The 24,005-nt window shown below is 41.5% G+C and overlaps 2 protein-coding genes across 2 annotated transcripts in view; both read right to left on the minus strand.

The window, feature by feature from the left end:
- LOC149165802 (structural maintenance of chromosomes protein 5-like) overlaps nucleotides 1-24,005 on the minus strand; it is a 187,974-nt gene that overhangs the window by 148,940 nt on the left and 15,029 nt on the right. Inside the window, exon 4 of the mRNA XM_089429941.1 lies at nucleotides 4,220-4,293. Coding sequence (XP_089286067.1) covers nucleotides 4,220-4,293 — 74 coding nt within the window. The remainder of the gene's footprint in view (nucleotides 1-4,219; nucleotides 4,294-24,005) is intronic.
- LOC149165804 (uncharacterized) lies at nucleotides 10,224-11,295 on the minus strand. The gene is made up of 2 exons (XM_089432539.1): nucleotides 10,491-11,295; nucleotides 10,224-10,367 (listed from the first exon to the last, which is right to left on the minus strand). The coding sequence occupies exon 1, from the start codon at nucleotides 11,293-11,295 to the stop codon at nucleotides 10,729-10,731; it is 567 nt and encodes a 188-aa protein (XP_089288665.1). The 3' UTR covers nucleotides 10,224-10,367; nucleotides 10,491-10,728.

The raw sequence follows: 24,005 nt of genomic DNA on the forward strand, positions 1-24,005 counted from the left end.
AGAAGCAAGAAGAAATGTTGACAAGTCCAAAAAGAAAGCAATGAAGGAATGCTCTAACAAGAAGCATTAGATGGTTGACCTATCTATCTGAAAAGAAGCTAATGAAGAAAGAGATCAAGCATGTGAAGAACACCATGATCACCAAGAATCACTATCTGACAAAATGCCTTAAAAGATATCTCCCGAAAGAAGGAAGGACAACTCTGATAAAGGAAGAAAGGACCCTTGACACCTATGAAGGCCTTGGAGATAATAAAGGCGCAGATAATTGATTCTACTCTACAGAGCTGTCGTGGTGAAGAAGCCATCCAACAAACAAAAAGGCAATGTTGAAGCAATATCAGGATGAAATCATGATGGCCTACTAGGTCAAAAGCATATAACCTAGCAGGTACTATGAAGCATCCATGAGAAGAGTATTCCGAAGCATGGACAAGATGACAAAGGAGTAGCCAAGATGACAAGAAAAATCTAATAGTCACTTTCCACGAACCAATGACATGACAAACCAAGAAGGAAAGTGATCGATGGATGGTGCCCTACCGAGAAGAAGTTCGAACAAAGACTTCATGACATCAAGAAAGTAAGGAGATCAAGTAGCTGAAGGACCCACGAAGAAGAAGTTGTTGATGAAGGAAAGAGTCCCCAGTTAAGGGAGAGCTCTAACAAGTCCCTGATCAAGAGGGAATTTTTGGATCACCCCTTATTACAAAGGAGTGACAATTGTGTTTTCCATTTCATGGGCCATGCACTAGACCAGGACTAATAGCCGCAAGTCTAGATGAAGGCCATGAATGGAAATGTAGACACAAGTTAGACACAACATTCTTGTCTTCACTTAGGAAGAAAGAATGGGAGGATTGGGTATTCATCTAGCATCCAATACTCTTTAAGGATGTGTAGGGCATCCAAGACAAGAGTAGGCAAGAGGACCAATATTCTTTGAGGGCTGGGAACCCAAAATAAGAATAGTCCTAGAAGGTCATACTCAGTGAACACCCGAGTGGGTATGTACCTTGAGAGACAATGATGAAGGTGTCTATAAATCATTGGTCTCGCCAGCATTGTAGCTCATGGTCTCGTAAAGAGATGGAGTTGTTAGTCAAGGCCTTGCACTATGACAATGCTGATGAATATGATGCTATAATAGATGGATTGCAAATCCGGTTTCTCTTATGTGAATTCTTCAAGATTGATAATAGCCAAACACCTTGTAATGTTGTATGAATACCTCCCTAGTTAAGAGGGAGTGTTGAAGGAAATGTAACTAGGTTCGGTCTTCATAAATGTACTTTTGATATTTGTATTTATTCAAGAAAAAGAAATATTATTTTTATAATATATGTCAATGAGTTTCTTGCTCATTGAAACTTTAAAGTGCTATAGGTGAGTCAAATAGTCAAAAGAATAAGTTGAAGACCTTAAGGGCATGTTACACTATGTATATATTAGAGTCAAAGGGAAACCTCCAAGCAAAGTCAAGTCTACTCCTATGACACCTTCAAAGAAGCTCCTTCAAGCATGCTACACCACCATGGAAAATATGAGAAGTCTGCTCAACAAATCAGCCACCAATCTTGCCCTCCAAGTTGGCCTACAAACAGCCCTCAAAGTCAGCCTACAAGCAACCAGTCAAGTCGGCCTACTAGTCGGCTTAAATGGAGGGACAGTCCTCTATTTATAGAGGCTGTCCACTCCAATTATAACGTACAACTCAAGCTCTGAAATCTGCAAGAAAAAGAGGAGACAAGAAGAAAAGAAGCCGTGAAAAGAAGGTCTGTTAGGGCAGCGAAGAAAGGAGGAAGAACAGCGAGGGTTAAGGGACTGTCTTCTAGGGTTATCACAGCTACACGTGTGAGAAAGGAAGGGTATGCCTGCGGTTACTACAGCAGAAGACTACAAGTGACTTAACTCTCTATTTTGGTTAGTAAACAAGGCCTATAAGGCCTCCCAATCAAGCGAAGAGGAAGGGCACTCAAGCGAAGAAGGGAAGAGGCTACAACAGCAAGTAAAACAGTCACACGTGCGAGAATTTAGGGCTGCTGGACAGTCACATCCAGTCAGCACCTACACTTTGAAGAAGAAGCTCATTTGGTTAAGAAGGTGAAGGAATCATCATATGGAAAGGTTCTCATCAAAGGCTTGTACTCTAGAGCAAGTGCAACAAGGTCTACTAACAAGTTGAAAGAAGAACGAAGTGCCGGAAGTAGGAGGATGAACTGCCAGGAAACTTGAAAGAAGAACGAAGTGCCGGACGTAGGAGGATGAACTGCCAGGAAACTAAGTGCTGGAAGAAGTGTCGGGGCATATGGTGCAGAAGAGAGGGCTTGTACTCTAGAGCAAGTGCAACAAGGTCTACTAACAAGTTGAAAGAAGAACGAAGTGCCGGAAGTAGGAGGATGAACTGCCAGGAAACTAAGTGCTGGAAGAAGTGTCGGGACATATGGTGCAGAAGGGAGTGGAAACTTGACTTGTGCTTGGAGGATCTCTCTGTCGGGGGTCTAGGGTTTGGCATTGATCAATAGAAGCTTCAATAAGAGAAATTCACTAAAGGGTTTTCCTCTGAAGAGTAGAGAGGTTTTGGCCCTAGCAGAGAGCCAACATCTTGTGTTCTTGTTTTTATGTTTTGGTAGCAGTTTGATGAAGTACACACATATGCCCTAATAAGAAGAAGAAAAAGAATAAGCTAACAAGAAAAGTAAAAAGACTCAACATATTGTTATCAAGTAACGAAGAATCAGACTACACTACTTTGCCCTAGATTCTTCAACACCTCCCACATAGTTTATTTGAGTGTGAAAAATATAAAAAAGTTTGCAATTGATCAACAACATGGTGAAGCATCACCTACAAGACCTTCTATTAAAAAAGTTCAACCACACAGGATGGAATCCAATCTGGGAAAAATTGAAATGAATTATGAAAAGGAAGATAATATGGTTTCTTCATCAGGCTTTATAGGCAGTTTTGTTTATTTAAATTTTGGGAGGAAAGCTCCTCAAAACAAAGTCTAAACTTTGTTTTAGATAACAGAGTCAACCTTTCTTGATAGTGGCTGTCGAATGAAATGTGAGTTTCATTCACATTTCTGCTGGAAAAGTCCTCTAATTTGCCACAGGTTTTCATATGCAGGTTTTGCTCAAAAAGTCTTTTAGAAGCCTTTAAATATGGTACAGGTTTGCTAGGCCTGCCTGAGGAATTTCTTTAGCCAGACTTGCCAATGGCAGCCAAGCAATGATCTCGTTAAACTCCTTTTAGGCCTGAAGACATTTCAGAGTTGTTTCTCTTTTTTTACCATGATAATGTTGTTATATGCACAGTTTTGCTAGAATATTCTTTTATATGGAATGGCTTTCAACCTTTTTTGACATTACAGTGGAAGCCTATAGCTGTTGTATGGATTAGTACTGAGATTTTATACACGGGCTATGCTATTGGCTGTCAACATTTTTGACATTAGAGCTCGTATAGACTAGACAGATGATAAAGGCCTAATTCTTTCCTGTAAATATGAAAGAATGTTTTTCAGAAAACAATGTGAAGGTGGGTAGGAAGGGATGCTTCCAATACCAAAGGGATTGTAAGTTTACTTTTCTGAAAATGCTGAAAAATGCATCTACAGAATATACACATTTTATATCTAATAAAAGGTTTACCTCTTTTTTCCAAGGAAGAATTAATAAAAATAAACAATGTGAATACAAAAATATAACCTCCAGCTATAAATAAACGAAAATGAAAAATACAAAGAAATAGCCATGGTACAATACATGCAAGCTCATATACACATAAATATGTTGTGATTCATTCTCATTTAAGGAATGTTATGTACCACTACTTGTTTTACATATCTCAAATTAGTAAAGCTTCTGCTAGAAAAAAGTAACCAAGTTGTTAAGCAATATACAGAAATGAACATATAACTACATTTCGCTTGTGTATCTAACTAGAGCAATGGTGGGTGGTGCCACAACACAAAACAACCTTCAAAGATGAGAAACTCAATAAAAATGAGAACTTATAGCCCATGGCATGGTCATAAATTCCAACTAGAATAAAAATAGCCATGACTTTAATGAAAGACTTCACATAAAAGAATAATGATGACAGCAAAGTAAGACATTTCAAACTTTGAATTAACAAAAGCCTGTCAGAGTGTGATCGAACAAAACTTTGCTCTACACATAGAACAGTTGGTTGGGATATCAATAGTAAATACCTGTGTCAAATTGCCCACTTGGATATTGAACTTGTGAACAGTGTCTAAAACATCCTTTTTTGGTACTGTCCGCCCTAAAGATTCACAATTAGCATGGAACACATTAGAAGTATGAAGGAGTTAAGCTTTATCGTTCAAATGTATTGAAACAATACTTTATCCGACAATAGAACATAGGGATTCTCCCCTTCCGATTACTCAGAATTACAAAATGACCTAATAATAAATAAAAATTGAATATCATCACTTTCATGTCGCATGAGACACTGATCTTTTAAGTTCTAGCTTGGCTATGAGTGCAAAATGTTACATTTTGATGTTTATTACCCAAAGATCAACTCCATCTCCAACAATATTTTTTACATTATTCCCAATGTTCAGCCAAATAATTGCAAAGTATGAACAATTAATATTTTTTTACGACAAATTTACACAGGAAAAGGAAGTAATCGGGTTGTATATAGAATGGCATGCCACCTTGTATTCAAAATATATTATCTCAGAAGCTATCCAGCAAGGTTTTGTTCTTACTATGGTTTGTCCCACCCATGCGACATGATTTTCGGAGGGATGAGGCCAAATGCAAACCCTGAGCAATTTTGGAAAAAATGATACCCCTCAAAAGTGGCACCTAGGTAGAAGGAAATCCATTCCCTCGGGGTATGTTTGTCAAAGGACTTCCAAAAAGAGAGGCAAGGGGCATAAAAATAGTTTTCAAGTTCACCATAATAGGCCTCTTTGTTTGGAGTAGATTGGTTGGCCTTGACTAGAATGTCTTCGTATGTATCTTTCTTGTGTGGACAAGACAGCACTGATTTTAATTGTTGAGCTATCTTTCGGTGAAAATCACATGAGAAACTTTTTGTCGACGTGTTTCGAACCATCTAGTGTGGGTCATCGTCAGGACAAGATGGAGAACCGAAGATGGAGACGGTTCTCCATCTTGTCTTGACGATGAACCACACTAGATGGTTCGAAACACGTTGAAAAAAAATTTCTCATGTGATTTTCACCGAAAGATAGCTCAACAATTATAATATGAATCACAGAAGCCTAAATTCAAAAAGCACTGATTTTATTTAAACTCACATATAAAGTTATATTGCATGGTGTCCATTCTATGTTGCACAAAACTTTTAGGAACCCGACGTTTCGGGCCGTACCCGTACCCGAAACTCAGTCGAAACTCGACCATCATGTAATCATCTATGAGAGTTAGTATAGACTTGTTTTTCCTTATAAATTGTCATCCATGGGTCTTGTTCCCTTTTTTCTTGCAAAGATAGTGTGTTATTCACTTATTTATATATATATACATATATGGCGTTTTCGTTGACGTTTCGACCGACGTTTCCATTTTTGGGAGGTGATGTTTCTAAACGTACCCGTTTCAGAAAGTCCAAAACGTTTCTGCGTTTCATGCAACTTAGTGTCCATTCTTATTCTACCAAACTTTAAAGTTAGTAAGACTAGGGCTTGACTGCTTGGTCAAGCGAGGGTGGTGATATCCCTCCTATCAGGGTTCAATTCCCCTAAAGGGTGTGGTATGTTTAGTTCTCACAAAGAGTGGGAACCCTCACGGTAGCATAAGTGGGTCAGGCAAAGTGATGCATAAAGAAGAAACCCCAGGTGCCAAAGTCTTTTCACCTTAGTGTTGATTAGTTGGCACTCTATGTTGCAAAAAACGTGCCCCTCCCCTCATATCAGTCACATTTCCGAATTGAAGCGCTGAAATGCCACTGAAAAGCATTTCTACATGAAACGCATTTCACTTGTGGGAAACGCGTTTCAATGTTCGTACAACACATTCTCAAAAACAAGTTGTTTGATTTTTCCTTAATTTTTTTGTATGAAACGCATTTCACTTGTGGGAAACGCGTTTCGATGTCCATACAATACATTTTCAAAAACAAGTTGTTTGATTTTTCCTTGATTTAATTTGATTGTTGGATCCCAAATTTCCAGTTTGAATACGTAATTAGTGCTTAATTATCAATTAATGAAACTTCTAGAAGTCTTTAAGAGTCTAAGACTGAAAAAATTTCTTTAAAAGAAGATTTCATTGTCAATTTGCACCAAAAATGCTAGCAATTAATAATAATCTTAAATTTTTTAAGTAAAAAGATGAGTTTTACTTAAATTTTTAACATTACCATTAATTGTTTCAAGATGTTTAAGAGTGGTTTCAACCTCATTGGATTTTATTGTTATATGGAAAAAGTGGAATTTCATATCCCATTTAAAATTCACCAGACTTACCAATATTCAAAATTGTAGGATTGGTAGGATTGCATTGCAACATTTTCATTACATTCTATTGTGTATAAGCGTATGGAATTGGCATTTAATCAGTGGCACCTTACCCTTTATGTACCTTGATGTTGTTGATATTGATTGTTGGACTCCTCTGCTAGACCTTAGCAAAAATGTACCCTTCACTCAAGCAAAACTCATTGATTAGGCATGTTAAGTTTTTTCTACCATATTTTAAAGCTTGAATTAGGTAGTTTCATCAAAATTGGGTGGTGTTGACTGATGTCCATAAAGGATTGAGGTAGAGGTAACGGGTGATGATGAGGATCTGTTAATTTTAGATAACAATGGTATGTTTTATGCTTTAGCACAATTTACTTCAATGTTCCTTATCAACCCAATGACAATTTCCAATTATATCCAGTAGCAATCACATTAATTTAAACACATTGACAGTAAATGCAGATAGAACATAAAAACACGTGCAGAAGACAAGCCAAGACAAGAAGACACAAGATATGGCAGATGCCAAGGAAAAAACCCCAATGTGAGGAACCCTTTGATCAAATCTTCTTATTATTCTTCAATAGTTCGACAGAGAGAGAGAGAGTACAAATATCAAATTAACTTGCCAAGAACGGTCATGTCAAATCAACAGTCAACTACAACCCTAACCAAAAAGTCAACGGTGGTCAAAGCAGCTCCAAAACGTCCTCCAAGCAGCTCAGTGAACTGTCAAACCAATCAAAGGAGAGAGAAAACATTGTTGTAAATTTTGCAATCAAATTTGAAGTCAATGCTGAAGTCAAACCAATCAAACTATCCCAATCACCTCGATTTTTGTGCGCGGCCTCCGAAAATTGAAATTTTGCCCAAGAAAACGCAATCAACGCCGGACAAAGGCACCTTGGTCAACGCTAGTCAACACTATCCTGTTTCCTGAAATTTTCAGCCAACAAACTAACTCAAACATTCATCCTCCTTTCACATTAGAAAGCTGCCCCCAAGTTTTACGAACCAATCAAGAGAGGAGAGAGAGAGATATACGATGAGATGAGTGATGTCCAAATGCAGAGAAAGGTCACTCTTATTTATACACTTTGTTGAGGGTGAGGAGACACATCTACTGGGCTTATGAGCCTACATTTAACTGAGGCCAACCTTGACGATTTGTGCATGAGAGAGAATAAATTCAAAATTCCACTTCTACTTGTCAGAATGAGATGATCCTTATATCAAAATTGGACCTCTCGAAAATAGGAATGCACTGCAATAATCATGTCCATCATATGAGTTGTCCTAAGGTGGAATTTGCCCCTAGTTGCCAATTTTAACACTCCCTCTCAACTAGAGAGAATTCCACCTACCAATCCATCTGTCATCATCATGTCATCCTGTACCACCCCCGTCATCACTGCCTTGCTCTGCTCTACTATGTTGGACCATGAAGAATAATTAAGAAGAAGTGATCGAGAGTGACTCATAAGATCATACCACTCTCCACTAACAAAAATCAGTCCTTGATCCCAGATCAAGTTGTTGAACACATGCATCCTAGTCACAGGGAGTACAACAGTACACGATGCGTCCATTGATAGTGCTATGGTCCCTAACCATCTTTTCCCAACTCATTGGCCAAATGAGATGTACTTCCCATGAGTCCCGGACTCCATGGGTAGGATGTGAATTGGGGCATCAGCATGAGAGGGTGAACCACTCATCCTGCTCATATGCCATAGGAGAAGGTGAACCACTCATCCTATGCACATGTCAATTGTAGGGGAAGGTGAACCACTCACCCTACATGCATGTGTCCGGGTAGGGGAAGGTAAACCACTCACCCTATGGTCGCTAATAGCTCCAAAAAGTACCCCAAGACCCTAAGAGCTCCCATAGCTCAGTGTCCAACTCATACGAGACCCTCATAGGAGGGTCATTCCACGACTCCAAGTCTCTCTCAGAAGGTTAAGAATTTGACCTTACCCAAATGCTTCATGACAATGTCTATGACCTGCTTGTTCATCCTGATGTGTTGGAGCCTTATTGATCCCTGTTGTACCATATCCCGGATAAAGTGGTACCTGATATCAATGTGCTTGGAGCGGTCATGGAACACGGAATTCTCTGACAGGCAAATCCCACTCTGGTTGTCGTAGAAGATCACGGTGGTATACAGCACGTGCTCAAATAGCTCATTGAAGAGCTTCCTCAACGAAACAGCATCACAACAGGCTATACTCCCAGCAATGTATTCGGCCTCGAGGGTGCTTAGTGCAACCGATTTCTACTTCTTGCTCATCCAAGATAATGAAGCAGACCCCAAAGGGAAGCAGCACCCAGACATGCTCTTACGATCCACCACACTGCCAACCCAGTCAGCATCTGAATATCCATGCACCCTCTGTTGATTTGGGGTAGCATTGGATGTGCTCTAGCCATGAAAATTGGTGGAGAGGCTAAAGCACAAGAGATCTCCAAGACCCAGAAATGGTTTGGACAAATTGTACCTGGTTTGGGAGATATTAAAATAATTAATATTTTTAATGGAGCTCCTAAATCTAAACTTAGGAAAAATAAAATATTAACGGGTATTAATATAAAACTAGGTTAGAAGGTTCCAAAAGTCATGGATCAAGCCAAATCTAATGTTAGTTGTTGATTAGAGATTTAATCTCGGCCGTTGAAGAACCAACGAGAAAAGTATAAAAGGAGTCTTGAGGGTCAGTTGGAGAATACACCAGAGTGATCAGTCATTCATTTTGTTAGAGCGGGGTTGCTAAGCAAAAGTGAATCACTGATCAACAGCGAAGGGCATTGAGTACTGGGCAGAGAGGCAGAGTCAGTGCCAAGAGACCAGCGCAGAAGCAGAGAGCGAGAGCAGCAACCAGAGCAGGCCACGCAGAGCCCAATAGAGACAGTGCAGAGCCTAGAGGGACTACGTCATCCACGTGGAAGGCAGAGGGAGTGACGCAGAGGGTCCCAGAGGCTGCGCAATGCCTCAGAGGGTTGACGCAGAGGGTCCTGGCCAATGTTGCACAAAGCGCGAGCGGGATTTAATCGGCGCCGGGAAAAAAGCGGAAAAAATCATTAAAAGCGGGAAAAAAGCGGAAAAAAGCGGGAAAAAGCGTTTGGCACAAAAATATTCATTTTTTTTCATTTTTTTTCAATTTTTTTAATATCTAAACCATCTACAACATAAAATAAATACATTGACACATAAATATGATAAAAAAACTAATATATAAGATGTTTAATATCATTTCTAGCGCTAAAATCACACATAACATTGAATCATGTCCTGAATAGTAAGTCCTGACTCCTGAGTCCCAACTCAGCCTCAAAATATCAACAAAAAATATGATAATGTATCTCATCATGTCATAATGTCATATACAATAAAATGAAAGTCTAATCCTATTGATTTCCTCTGCCCCTCTTGCGAGAAAATGGCACAACTTTCTCTTTCCCTCTAGATGTAGAAGCTGGTGCCTGTGCTGGTGGAAATGGCAGTGGAGTCTGACGTGCTCTAGAAGCTGAAGAACTAGTAGTAGCAGCTACAGGAGGCTGAGGTGGACGGAGACCACGTCCTCTACTGGTGGTAGTGGTAGCCCGAGTAGGCGGTGTCACCTCCTCCTCCTGCTCCTCCTCCTCCACCTGCTCCTCCTCTTGCTCCTGCTCCTGCTCCTCCTCCTCCTCCTCCTCCTCCTCATCCTGCACTAACCAATCCTCAGTGGCATCCATGACAGGCCTCTCGGTCTCAACCCTCCATTCAGCAGTGGTGTCAATCCCATCCAATGAGATGGCTTCCGTATCAGGTGTCTTCTCTAGTTGTCTCACCCACAATCGAAGATTGTAGTAGACATAGACCATGTCATTAAGTCTATGGGACTCCAACCTGTACAAAGTTCATGAAATAATAAATAATAATTAATATTATAAAAAAAATATTGTTTAAAACTTTAATGAATTCAAAAATTTATTTGGAAATTTGCAATATTTTAAATGTTTAAGTGTTAACCTATTGCGCTTCTTGTTGTGTATTTTTTCAAATACACTCCAATTGCGCTCACATCCCGAGGAGCTGCATGTTTGGCTGAGGATGCGTACGGCAAGCTTTTGCAAAAGGGGTACTCTGACACCATACATCTTCCACCATGCGTCTACAACAAAATTACAAATAAAATTTTAAATAAACATAAGAAAAAAATGGAATTTGAAGAGACAATGAAATTTGAAACAAAGTTACAAAGTACAAACTAAAAAATACCTGGCATTTTAATCGTCCTATCAATGACAGCCATCTCAAAGCCAAATGTGCCACCTGACAACTTATATTGCTCAATTTGTCTAGAGACCTCCATACGTTCTTCTGGAGTTCTCACCATCTTCTGGACACAGGTTAATAATCCTTCCACGACCTCAACATCAAAATTAAACCCACATGCATAAGAAAATGCAGGGTTCAGGAAAAGCCCAGCAGCATGAATGGGACGATGGAGTGTGTTGTTCCATCGCTCATCAATGACTGCCCATAGAAGGAGTTGTCTCTGAAACCCATCATCTCCCTTATCATCATAGTAGGACCGAATGGCTTCTTTGGCCCTGTCCATGGCTTCATACAAATAGCCCATTGCGGGCTTCTCACCATCAACCAACCGAAGAACCTTTACCAAAGGTTCAGTAACAGCGCACACCTCCTGCACTCCCGCCCAGAAGTCTTCCTGGTATGAAACTAGTCTGCACACGGCTTCTCCTTCTGGTTTGCGGCTCATTGGCGAATCACGCCACTTCTCTGAAAGAAACATTCTCTTCAAATCCCACATAGAATTCAAGAGGGATTGAAGAGATATGAAACTCGTCGCAAACCGTGTAATGGCGGGGCGCACCAACTCTTTGTTGTTAGTGCATTTTCTCATCAAGCTAAGCACAGATGTGTGGTTGTAAATAAATTTTGTGATGCTTTTTGATGAGTCAACAACCTCTTTGACAAAGGGAATTTTCCCTATGTCCTCTAACATCAAATCAATACAATGGGCAGCACAAGGTGTCCAAAATAAAGTAGGATGCCTGTCCATAAGCATTCTACCAGCAGCAACATAATTTGCAGCATTGTCCGTTATGACTTGGACAACATTTTCTGCACCCACCTCCAAAATAAACACATCCAGCAAATCACATAAAGTTCTTGCATCTTTGATTTGATGAGTTGCATCAATAGATTTGATAAACATAGTCCCCTTGGGACAACTAACCAAGAAGTTTATAAGGGTTCTCCCCTTTTGGTCAGTCCAACCATCTGACATAACAGTGCATCCTGTTTGTGCCCATGATGCCCTAAAATCCTCCAATCTTTGGGTGCAGTCACGCTTTTCATCTTGAAGAAGCCGGCCTCTGAAATCATGAAGAGAAGGGATTTTGTACCCCGGGCCAACACTGGCAATAGCATCAACAGTAGGTTGGAAAAATGGATTATTCCTTACAATGCTGAAAGGAATATCACTCCAGAGGAGAAATTTTGTCATCAACTTGTCAGCTTGTTCTTTTTCAGTTCTTTTTAGCATTGAACCAATAGTTGGTTGTGAACCAGGTGTGGTTCGAGGAACAAAATATGATGATGCAGCTACCGGATTGACTGACGCTGCAGTAGAACCAGTGCCACTTGGCCCACTTCCTTCAGCTGACCTTTTTAGTTGCCTTTTGAGTTCTTCTTTGGCCTCTCTAGTGTGCTCTAATTCTCCCAATGCTCTCATGGCTTTTTGGATAATTTCAGCATTTGTATTTAGACAGGGCCCCACATCATGTCCAGGGATTTGTGCAAGGTGGAACTTCAACCTGTACACCCCCCCGAATATTTCCTTTCCACACAACTTGCAATACAAGTTTTGTCTATCATTCGGAGTTTTAGGGTCACCATATTCCCAGAAAGGATCCAATTTCCTTGGCATGTTTGTTTTTGAATTTTGAATTTGCAAACCTATGGAAAAATAAGGATTAGGAAATAGGAATTTAGGATTACAAAATACAAATTACAATTTAGCATTTACAAAATTACAAGTTAATTATTTCCAAAATCCCAATTTCTAAACCCAAGTTACCCAACCAAATGCCAAAAAACAATGAAAATTCAAAAAAAATAAACAATGTTTAAAAAAAATGAGAAAATAAAAATAAAAAATTGGTTCTCATAGTCATAACAAATTACCCATCCCAAATCAATGAAAAATTACAAAAAATTCTTTAAAAACAATGAAAAACAAAGTTTTTATAGAAGCAAAACAAAAAAAAATTAATCTACATACCTTTTTTATGGACAAATTGGTGATCTTGTCTTGGATTTCTCCTAAAACCACTTGGATTCGCTCCCAAATTCGACGGAAACCCTCCAGCTCCTCTCCCTCACCTCTTCTCCTCCTCCTCCGCGCGCAAACAGCAAAATGAATAAAAAAAAAATCGATTTTGCATATAAAAAGCCCGCTGCCCGCGCCTCTGCCGATTTTTTCAAAAACTCGTGATTTTTTCCGAAAAAATCGTTATAAAAAAAAGTTGGCGATTTTTTGGTATAAAAATCGCGATTTAATCGGGCAGACGAAAAAATCGCGATTTTCCGATAAAATCGCGATTTTATCGCGATTTTAACAACACTGGTCCTGGCGTTGACACAGTGCAGCATGAGACTGACGCAGAGGCTAGAAGGGCCAGTGCTTAGCTTCAGAATCGCCGGAGAGGGTTTCGTGGGACAGGTTTTCTAAATCCCTGTTTCCAAATAGGGAGGTACTGTTGCCATGTATTTTTTCTCTGTCGGGTGAGCCGGTTAGGCACCCAGTTGTACTCAAGGAAATATTGCATGATAATATACCCTCAGAATAGCTGCACCGGTTTTCCCGAATTGGGTTTTTCCGGGTACATTTGTCCAAAAATAACGGTGTCACTTGTGTGTTTGTTTTCTTTCAGCTTATGATCTGTAGATGTTGTGACTGTATTGTGTTTATTCCTTCAGTTGCTGGGGTGAAGGAAGCTGTGGGCAGTTTGCGAGAGCAAAGCTAGTAGGTTACTATGGTCAGAACAGTACCTAACAGGGCAAAACCAAGGTAGAGGGAGTTGTTGCGGAGGCGGATTTCTAGCCAAGTAATCCAGATCAGTGTTGCAATTGCACAGACGATCGGAGAGGGGCAACTTGACGATTGGCAAAAGGATTTCCAGGAGGGAAATCAAGACTCAAAGGGAGTCCAGAAAAGAACTTCTAGACGGGAAGTAGAGAGACTCAGCAAGAGACGAACAGAGAACTTCCAGGCGGAAAGTAGAGAGACTCGGAGGAGTCGACAGAGAAGAGCAAAAAGATGGCCGTGAATGGGCTGAGGAATCAGGATAGGTTGGATGGAGTGTCCAACTTTGTGGTCTGAAGGCCACGATCCTGTCCATTCTAGACAGACATCGCATTAAGGGCTTCGCCTTGAGAGAAATGGCTATCCCAATTGACCCGGTAGCTAATGAAAGGTACGAGGAGGCAATGGCCAAGGCAAAGTGCATCATCCTTGATGGGGTCAAGGATCATGTGGTCCAACATATTACCGAGAAGGAAACGGCAAAGGAGATGTGGGACACCTTGAAGACATTGTACCAACATACTTCCGTGCAGAGGAAGATGTTACTGGAGAATCAGCAAAGGTCATACCAGATGCAGAAGGGAGAGCAGATAGATCTCTGGCTCGGTCGGTTGAAGGAGATTTGTGACCAATTGACTTCCATAAGAGCCACGTCAGATCAGGAATTGATGGCGAGGACCGCACTTAACGCAGTCTCCGAGGAGTGGGAGACATTTGTCCAGAGCACACTGGGCAGGGCAAGTCTTCCAGATTGGGAAGCACTATGGGCGGCTCTTCACCAAGAAGAGATCAAACGGTTGACCAAGACGGGAAGTAGCAGCAAAGGGGTCAGGAGCAAGAAGGAAGACCAAGAGGATGCGGCTCTAGCATCTGCAAGAAAAGCGGAAGAAGAAGGACCTCTCCAAGGTCAAGTGCTTCCACTGTGGGGAACTGGGTCATTATGCGAACCAGTGTCCGAGGAAGAAGAACGAGGACCGCACTTAACGCAGTCTCCGAGGAGTGGGAGACATTTGTCCAGAGCACACTGAGCAGGGCGAGTCTTCCAGATTGGGAAGCACTGTGGGCAGCTCTTCACCAAGAAGAGATCAAACGGTTGACCAAGACGGGAAGTAGCAGCAAAGGGGTCAGGAGCAAGAAGGAAGACCAAGAGGATGCGGCTCTGGCATCTGCAGGAAAGCAGGAAAAGAGGAAGAAGAAGGACCTCTCCAAGGTCAAGTGCTTCCACTGTGGGGAACTGGGTCATTATGCGAACCAGTGTCCGAGGAAGAAGAACAAGGGAGAGGCGTCTGACTCTAAGGCAGCGCCAGCGAAGGCGGAGAAAGAAGTCGAGGAGGATGACGATTGTGCCATGAGTGCTCATGTGCCACTAGAGAAGACGTGGGGAGACATCGAGCCGTAGTCAGGCAGACTACAGGCGATGAGGGGCAGAATCCTTGAGGTACCCAACCTCTTGGATTATACCTTGCTACGGGAGCCCCGAGGAGAGTAGCAAGACTGGCGAATGTGGGTAGAGACAGATGCGAATGGAGCGGCAGAGAGTGCTACAGTGAAGGAGTCCCTGGACAACGCGAGGCTAGCATGCTGCAACAGTGCGAGAGGCATGTGAGTGTTGCAACGGTGCAAGATGGCACAGAGAGGTTTGCAACAGTGCGAGATGCAGGAAGTTGTTGCAGCGACGCGGAGGTTAGCAGAGGGAGCACTTGTTAGCAGCAAAGAGAGCTTCAAAATGGGGAGTGTTTTAGTCTGACAAGGATGTTAGAATTTGGGTGGATCAGTTACTTCTCAGTGACTGAGTTGCACTACTGTAGCAGTATGCAGTAGCACGATGCAGCATGATGAGAGGGGGATGCAGTGCAGATGCAGTGTTGGGAGAATGGACCAGCAACAACATGGATGCAGAGGGAGCTGTCGTATGGATGCAGCAGTGGCAGTGGCAGTGGCAGGGCCATGGGTAGCAGTGCAGAGGATTTTGGGCGGAGAGACCTAGCATCAGCACAAGTACCTGTGTCGGATAATCAGAGTGATGCTTAGTGAGGAGTATTACTAGAGCACAGTTCTAGCTAAGAGGGAGTGTTGATTTGGGGTAGCATCGGATGTGCTCTAGCCATGAAAATTGGTAGAGAGGCTAAAGCACATGAGATCTCCAAGGCCCAGAAATGGTTTGGACAAATTGTACCCGGTTTGGGAGATATTAAAATAATTAATATTTTTAATGGAGTTCCCAAGTCTAAACTTAGGAAAAATAAAACATTAATGGGTATTAATATAAAACTGGGTTAGAAGGTTCCAAAAGTCATGGATCAAGCCAAACCTAATCTTAGCCGTTGATTAGAGATTTAATCTCGGTCGTTGACGGACCAAGAAAAGTATAAGAGGAGGCTTGAGGGTCAGTTGGAGAATACACCAGAGTGATCAGTCATTCATTTTGCTAGAGCGGGGTTGCTAAGCAAAAGTGAATCAGTGATCAGCAGCGAGGGGCAGTGAGTACTGGGCAGAGAGGCAGAGACAGTGCCAAGAGACCAGCGCAGAAGCAAAGAGCGAGAGCAGCAGCCAGAGCAGGCCACGCAAAGCCCAACAAAGACAACGCAGAGCCCAGAAGGACTGCGTCATCCACGTGGATGGAGAGGGAGAGACGCAGAGGGCCCTGGGGCTGACGCAGTGCAGCAGGAGGCTAACGCAGAGGCTAAAAGGGCCAGCGCTGAACTTCGGAGTCGTCGGAGAGGGTTTTGTGGGACAGGTTTTCTGAATACCTATTTCTGAATAGAGATGTATTGTTGTCGTGTATTTTTCTCTGTCGAGGGAGCCGGTTAGGCACCCAGTTGTACTCAAGGAAATACTGCATAATAATATACCTTCGGAATAGTTGCACCGGTTTCCCGCATTGGGTTTTTCTGGGGACATTTGTCCAAAAATAACAGTGTCACTTGTGCGTTTGTTTTCTTTCAGTTGATGATCTGTAGATGTTGTGACTGTATTGTGTTTATTTCGGTATTTAAATGTTTTAAATAACTAATTCAGAATTTACAAGTAGAAGAAATAAACCAACATAGTACAGAGTGATTTTCTAACGGATAGACTTAGAAAATTGAACACCCTCAATTTCCTGACAGTGTATCTCAATCCATAGTGGATTGTGCCCCAGAGATATTTCAAGTGATTCTTAGGAACAATCTAATGAATGTGATGAGGCTCGACCATAAATTGACTCGACGTGTTCACAGCAAAGCATATGTCAAGGCAGGAGTTGACCAAGAACATCAGGACCCCCACAAGTTGGCGATACTCGAAAGGGTTCGCTAATCCGGTCCCAGCAACACTTCCACATAGCTTCTTAAAGTTGAGTTCCATCGGAGAAGTCACGGACTTGCAATCCACCATCCCACATCTCTCAAGTAGCTTCATAATGTATTTTCCTTGAGAAAGGAAAATCTCACCTGGCTTTTGCCAAACCTCCAGCCCTAGGAAATAGTGTATCAGTCCTAGATCCTTCATCTCAAACTCGGAAGCCAACTCCCTCTTGCATTGATGAATGAGAGGGTCATCACCTGTTAGAAAGAGATCATCCACGTAAAGGACCAGAATGAGAGGCTTGTCCCTTTCAACCTTGAAGTATAGGTTTGGGTCGGTATCACTCCTTGTAAATCCCAGCTTCATAAGATAGCTATCAATCCTCTCATACTAAGCCCTAGGGGCTTGCTTCAACCCATAGAGGGCTTTCTTCAACCTGCATACATGTGTCTCACGATCTTGAACTTCGAACCCCTCAAGTTGTTCCACATAGACTTCCTCTTTAAGTGAGCCATGCAAGAAGGCAGTTTTGACATCCATTTGGTGTAGGCTCCATCCTTACGAGGCAGCAAGAGCTATGATCGAACGGATGGTGGTATATCGGGCAAACGATGCAAATATCTCATCATAGTCTACTCCTTCCTTTTGAGAGAAGCCTCGAACAACAAATCTAGCATTGAATTTTTCAGCACTCCCATCAGCTCCACGTTTGATCTTTAGAGCCATTTTGAAGTGACCACTGACTTATCCTTGGGTCTAGGAATCACATCTCAGACATCATTCTTCATGATCGACTCATGTTCCTCGTTCAGCGGATCCTTCCAAACTTGGTGCTTCACGACTTCTTCGAATGTGCAAGGCTCAGATTGTACAATGGTACTCATGGCAGCTAAGTACCCTTGGTACCTATTTGGCTTCTTGCTTTCACGAAATGTCCCCCTCGGTGCAATATGTTTCTCAACATCTTCAAGAGTATCTTTGAGCCATAAAGGTCTTTTTCTTGAAGTAGAGGGTTCACTAGGAGGTGGATCAATGGGATCCATCGGACCTTCAACATCGGGCATCGTTTCGTCAGACGGAGGTCCATCATGTTTTTTTCATCAACATCATCATTTCCTTCCTAGGGATAAGAAGATCTCGGATCTTTATAAGAGCAGAATCTTCATCGAAAGTGACATCATGACTTAATTCCACTTCCCTTTGACCAGGCACATAGATTCTATATGCCTTTGAAGTTTCACTGTAGCCCAAAAACGTTCCTTTCTTCCCAGATGCATCTAGTTTGTTTCTTTTCTCTTTCGGCACATGAAAATATACGGGACAACCAGAAATTCTAAAATGAGAAACATCAAGCTTGTTACCAATGAATACTTCTTCGGGTGTCTTGAAGTCCAAAGCTTGATGTGGGTATTTGTTTTGGACATACACAGCGATGTTGGCAGCTTCTCCCCATAATAACTTCGGAAGACCTTGAACATGAAGCATGGCACGGGTGGCTTCTATGATAGTACGATTCTTCCTTTCGACAACACCATTTTGTTCAGGAGTGTATGTAATAGTGGTCTCCCCCGTAATGCCAGCTTCGCTACAATAGTCTTTGAATTCATTTGACTCATATTCAGTCCCATTATCGATCCTCAATATTTTGATCTTCTTTCTTGTTTGATTCTCGACCAAGGCTTTGAACGAGCGAAACCATTTGAACACTTCATCCTTCTTCTTTAAGAAATCGATCCATGTTTTGCGAAAGAAGTCATCCACAAAAATAGCATAATTCAAATATCCACCCAAAGATGTCACGGGCAACATACCTCATAGATCAAAATGGACCAATTGAAGAATATTGATGGTTTGAGTTTCACTTGAGGGGAAAAGTCCCCTTGTATGATTTCCAACTTCACATACTTCACAAACACCTTCATGATCTAAGTTGAATTCGAGCAAACCTGTGACCATCTTCCTTGCATCAGGTAAGGCTTTGAAATGAAGGTGAGAAAATCTTCAGTGCCATAATTCGGATTGAAGTTGTGAAGTCATTGCTCCCAACAGACTTCCTCCAACCTAATAGAGACCTTCAACCCTGAATCCAAGAGTGAATGCATTGCTTGGGTTCCTTTGCCAAACACGAACTTTCCCATCAATGAATGTCACCTTGAAACCTTTGTCTTCCATTGCAGAAATAGAGACCAAGTTCTTTTTCAGATCATGTACATACAACACTTCTTGTAAGTGGAGGGTTTGACCTTGATTTAAGTGGAGAGTAACAATCCCAAATCCTTTCACGAGATAAGTGACATTATCCCCAAGTATAATCTCCATATTCGTCTTCTTTTCAATCAAGTTAGAGGGAGCTTCTTTGTACTTAGTGAAGTACCTTGAGGCACCACTGTCAATCATCCAATGATCCAATGTATCCGGAGGAGAGGCAGTGGTGAGGGCAAAAATAAGATAAAATTATTTTTGCTTTACAACATTAACTTCTTCATACCTGGAGTTTCTTGACTTCTTGGGAGGACGACCATTTCCATTTCGAGCAACGGGAGCATTCATCTTTCCTTTGTTGTTGAACCTATTATTCCTTTGATTGTCATTGCCTTTGAAGTTGTTGTTATTGTTGTCATCATCTCTTGGAGTATCCTTCTTGTGAGGACACTCTCTAGCAAAGTGGCCAAACCTGTTACAATTGAAGCATCTTCCTTTTCTTCCTTCTTTGAATCCCGGTTTGAACCCTTGACCTTGATTTCTTGGACCAGCATTGTTCTTCTTCTTAGTATGAATGGAGAAGGCGGTAGGATTGTTTCCATTTGAGGGCTTGTCTCTTTCCATCATCCTTATTTCTTCTTCACTGCATGTAGCCAATAATTCATTAAATCCTGGAATCTTGTCATTGTTGAGGATGGTAGTGTTGAACACATCCCATTCTCTTGTAAGGCCTCCAAGTGCAATAAGAGTAGGCCCTGTCATAAATGACTTCTCCAATAGATAGGAGATCATTCTTGATCTCAGTAATCCTCATGAAGTAGGATTAGATGGATTCTCCTCTATCCATCTTGATGTCTTTCAAATTTTTCTTGAGAAAGATAACTTGATTTGCATTATTTACTTTGAACATCCCAATTAGCTTGTCATACATCTCCTTAGATGTTTCCAAATCAGAAATACAGGCAACCAAAGGCTTGTGAATAGAATCAACAATAATTTTCTTAGCTTTAACCTCACCTTTCTTGTACTTTGTTTGTGCAGCTGCGGATGTATTTAAAGGAGGCTCCGCTACTTTTTCTTTGACATAGTCCATGGCATCATTTTCTTCCAATGTCAGATCTAGAGACATCTTCCATGCATGATAGTCGGATTTGTCCTTAAGCTTGTCCTCGGATTTGAAGTGAGATTAGTCGTCATTGGGACTAGTTCCAAGTTCTTGTCCAACAGCTTCCCTTAGTAATTGTTTTTCCTCACTCTTGCTTGAGCTTTGTCTTCACCTGAGCTCTGAAACCATGTTAATTTTAGACAATGTTGCGGGGGAGCGCCCCCCCCTTCGAACCCGCTCTCGAAGCGCGCTCCGGGCGGGAGCGGCTCGGGAGCGCGCTCCAGTAAAAAAATTTACGCTCCCTGGTCTGTTAGGGAGCGATCGCTCCCGCGCTCCCGGAGCGATTTTTAATGCCCGGGAGCGATCGGGGAGCGATCGCTCCCGGGCATTAAAAAACGCTCCGGGAGCAGTTCGGCGGAAAAAAAATCCGCCGGACCCGAAAAAATTAAAAATTTTAGAAAAAAAAAATTGTTTTATAAGGCCAATGGGCCAAAAAAACATTCATTATCACTTCATTGAGCAAGTTTGGAGCTGGAGCAAGAGCATTGGAGCGAAGAGCAAGTGCTGAGGAGCGAGGAGCAACTGCCAAGGAGCGAGGAGCAAGCCTGCAGAGGTAAGTAACTTAGTAATCTAGTTAGTTTAGCTGGTTAGGTAGTTAATTTAGTTGATTTAATTTAGTTGTTTGAGTTTAACTGTTTAAAAATCATGTATTTAAATTAAATTAATTAATCCCAATAAATTAAATTAATTTGCAGATTCAAGACTCAAAACCCGACAAACATCAAACACCATGGACCTGGGGATATTTATTCGCATTTTCCTCTTCCTGGTCCCTTTTATGGTTATTATGGTGGTGGAGAGTAGGAAACGGAGGGGGCCTCAAACTGAAGAGGTGGATGAAGAAGCCGGAGGAAGTCAAATGGGTGAAAACCCCAATGAGGAGGAGGTGGAGGAGGGTGAACATGACCCTCAAAAAACTAAACAAGACCAAACTCCATTGTGGAAATATGTTCACAGGGCTGAAACAGGGAGAGGGGGTGGAACCACTAAATTTCATTGCCCCCATTGCAACACTGATTACACAGGTTCATACACCCGTGCTAGAAGACACCTCTGCGGGAAAAGGCCATGGGATGGAGAGAAACAAATAGGAATCAAAACTTGTGCAGCGGTGTCAACAGCAGATAGAGCCAAATACATAAAGGAAGAGGAGGACGCCCAATATAGAACAAAAAGATCAAGGGGTTTCTTTGAACCAAGCTCACAATCACAAAGAACTCCTTCAGCATCCTCCCAAGACAGTGGATATGGACATGGAGGCACAGGGTCATCATCTTTAAGGCGTAGAACCATATCAGATTTCCTTGATGAGGGGTGTAGGAATGATGTGGATTCAAAAGTTTACAGGTTCCTCTATGCATGTGGGATACCATTCAATGTTCTACGCTCACCTTATTAGCACGAAATGGTTTCTGCCATAAATGATGCCCCTAAAGGATACAAGAGCCCTGGGTATGACAAGGCAAGAACTGTTGGCCTTGATCATGAAAAAGCAAAAATATCACATTCTTTGAATAAAATGACAAGTTCTTGGACTGACAATGGGGTGTCCATTGTATCTGATGGATGGACAAATGTAAAAGGCAAGCCAATGATAAGTGTTCTTGCTGTGTCTGTTAGTGGTCCCATCTTTCTAGCTGCACATGATTACTCAGACAAGTTCAAGACCGCTATCAACATTGCAGAAGCATTACTTGAAACAATTGAGCGTATTGGCCCATACAATGTCATCCAAGTCATCACTGATAATGCTCCTAATTGTAAGGCAACGGGAGCAATTATTGAGGATAAATACCCGAACATATTTTGGTCTGGATGTTTGGTTCACACATTGAACCTTCTGTTGCATGATATTGTCAAAAACAAAAATGAACAATACCAATGGATTGGTGATTTGTACAAGAAAGGAAAACAAATGATAAAATTTATTACAAATCATAGCAATACCCATGGCCTTTTCCGCAGTCACTCGAGATTGGAGTTGCTGAAGATTACGAGGACTACATTTGATAGTTATTACCTCACCTTCAGGCGCCTTTTGAAGGTAAGAGAGGCATTAGCTAGCATGGTATCAAGTCCACATTGGCAGGTGTTAAAGGAAAGGGCTACAAATGTAGCTGACATGGCAGGTTTTGAAACGGTGGAGGAGGTCGCTCTTGATGGGCAGTTTTGGACAACTGTGAGGCAGGTATTGGATTTCACCAAACCAATTTATCACATGATTCGGTTTGCAGATACAGACAAACCAGTGATTGGCGAGGTGTATGAGCAAATGGATACCATGTTGGGGGAAATAAAAGACATTGTTCATAATAGAGATCCCAACTTGTACAAACTGATTCATGATTGTGTGTGTGAACGGTGGAATAGGCTTAACCTTCCACTACATTGCTTGGCGTATATCCTTACGCCAAAATACTACTCTACATCTTGGTTGGGCCAACCTGCAGCAGGGGGTGGGGTTAGGACCAAACCCCATTTAGATCAAGAGGTAACTAAAGGATATCTGGAAGCATTAGAAAAGTTGGTGCCTGACAGGGAGGAATGTGCAGCTGTGCGCCTTGAAATAGGCAGATACTTCAGTGGCACTGGTTTGTATGGTAACTTCCATGCAATGGACGACAAAGATAAATTTGATTCTCTCACATGGTGGGAAACATATGGCGGCCACGGACTTTTGCCAAAATTGGCAAAAAAAGTTCTTTCACAGGTTGTAAATTCTTCTTCTGCAGAGAGGTGTTGGAGCACCTACAGTTATATACATAATGTGAAAAGAAACAGACTCAACGAAAACCGAGCAGAAAGCTTGGTTTATGTGCACTACAACTTGAGGTTGTTGAGCCATTACTGTGATCGGGCTAATGAAGATCCCACATATAAAATTTGGGACAATCACCCTGAGGAAGACAATTTGGAGGATGGCATTGTACATATTGAAGAACTAGAAGAAGAGCTTGTAAGGGATGAAAATGAAGCAGCTGCAGCAGCCATGCCACCTCCACCTCCACCATCCAGTAGCAGTGCTCGAGGCCCGAGTCTTGTTCCATTGTTGTCGCCACCTCCATCGACACCCTCGCGTGGAGGTTCTAGTTCTGGTCGTCGGTCTGTGCGGGAGACTCCTAGAAGACCACCACGACCTGCTTATACCCCTGGAGACTCTCGTGGCAAGGGCCACTTGTAGATTTACAGTTTAATTGTCTTTTTTAGTTTCTATTAGACTTTAGTTTTCATAACTGTTTAGTTTTGAGTCCTTGACTCTTGACTCTTGACTCTTTCATATCATTATGATATTTTTTGTAAACATTATATCACTGTGACAATGAAAATTTGAAGTTTGAAGTTGGGCCTTGGCAATTATAACTCATTGGTAATGATTGTGAAAGACTAAAGTTGTTTCATTTCATCTCATTATTCATGTTTCATTTTATAAATTTTTAACATTTCATATCATGTTAACAGTTAGAAGTTAGGACTTAGAAATATCTTCGATATTACTTCTTGTAATGGTTAAACTTGGCTTACAAGTACAACTTTGGTGATCAATGATGATAAATGTTATTGAATTTTCAATTCTGAAAGCTTGAAGTTGAAACTTTAATATTGAATTTGATGAATCATGATTTATAAGACTCAATATGTTGCAGTTGTAATATGTATTTTACTAACTTGTGGACATGGTTGATGACGATTATAATTTCTAGATGATTGATGTGATATGGTTCAATGATCAATTTATGTTTTTTTATGTTTTTTATGTCTATTTCATCATTCTACA

This window comes from Pinus tabuliformis, chromosome 5_1 (assembly GCF_031772625.1).
Source record: "Pinus tabuliformis cultivar Carrire ecotype Pingquan chromosome 5_1, CPIR1, whole genome shotgun sequence".
Classification (NCBI taxonomy): domain Eukaryota; kingdom Viridiplantae; phylum Streptophyta; class Pinopsida; order Pinales; family Pinaceae; genus Pinus; species Pinus tabuliformis.

Bases quoted from the DNA above. Each gene is read 5' to 3' on its own strand.
- LOC149165804 (XM_089432539.1), bottom strand. From the start codon at position 11,295: ATGTGGGATTTGAAGAGAATGTTTCTTTCAGAGAAGTGGCGTGATTCG.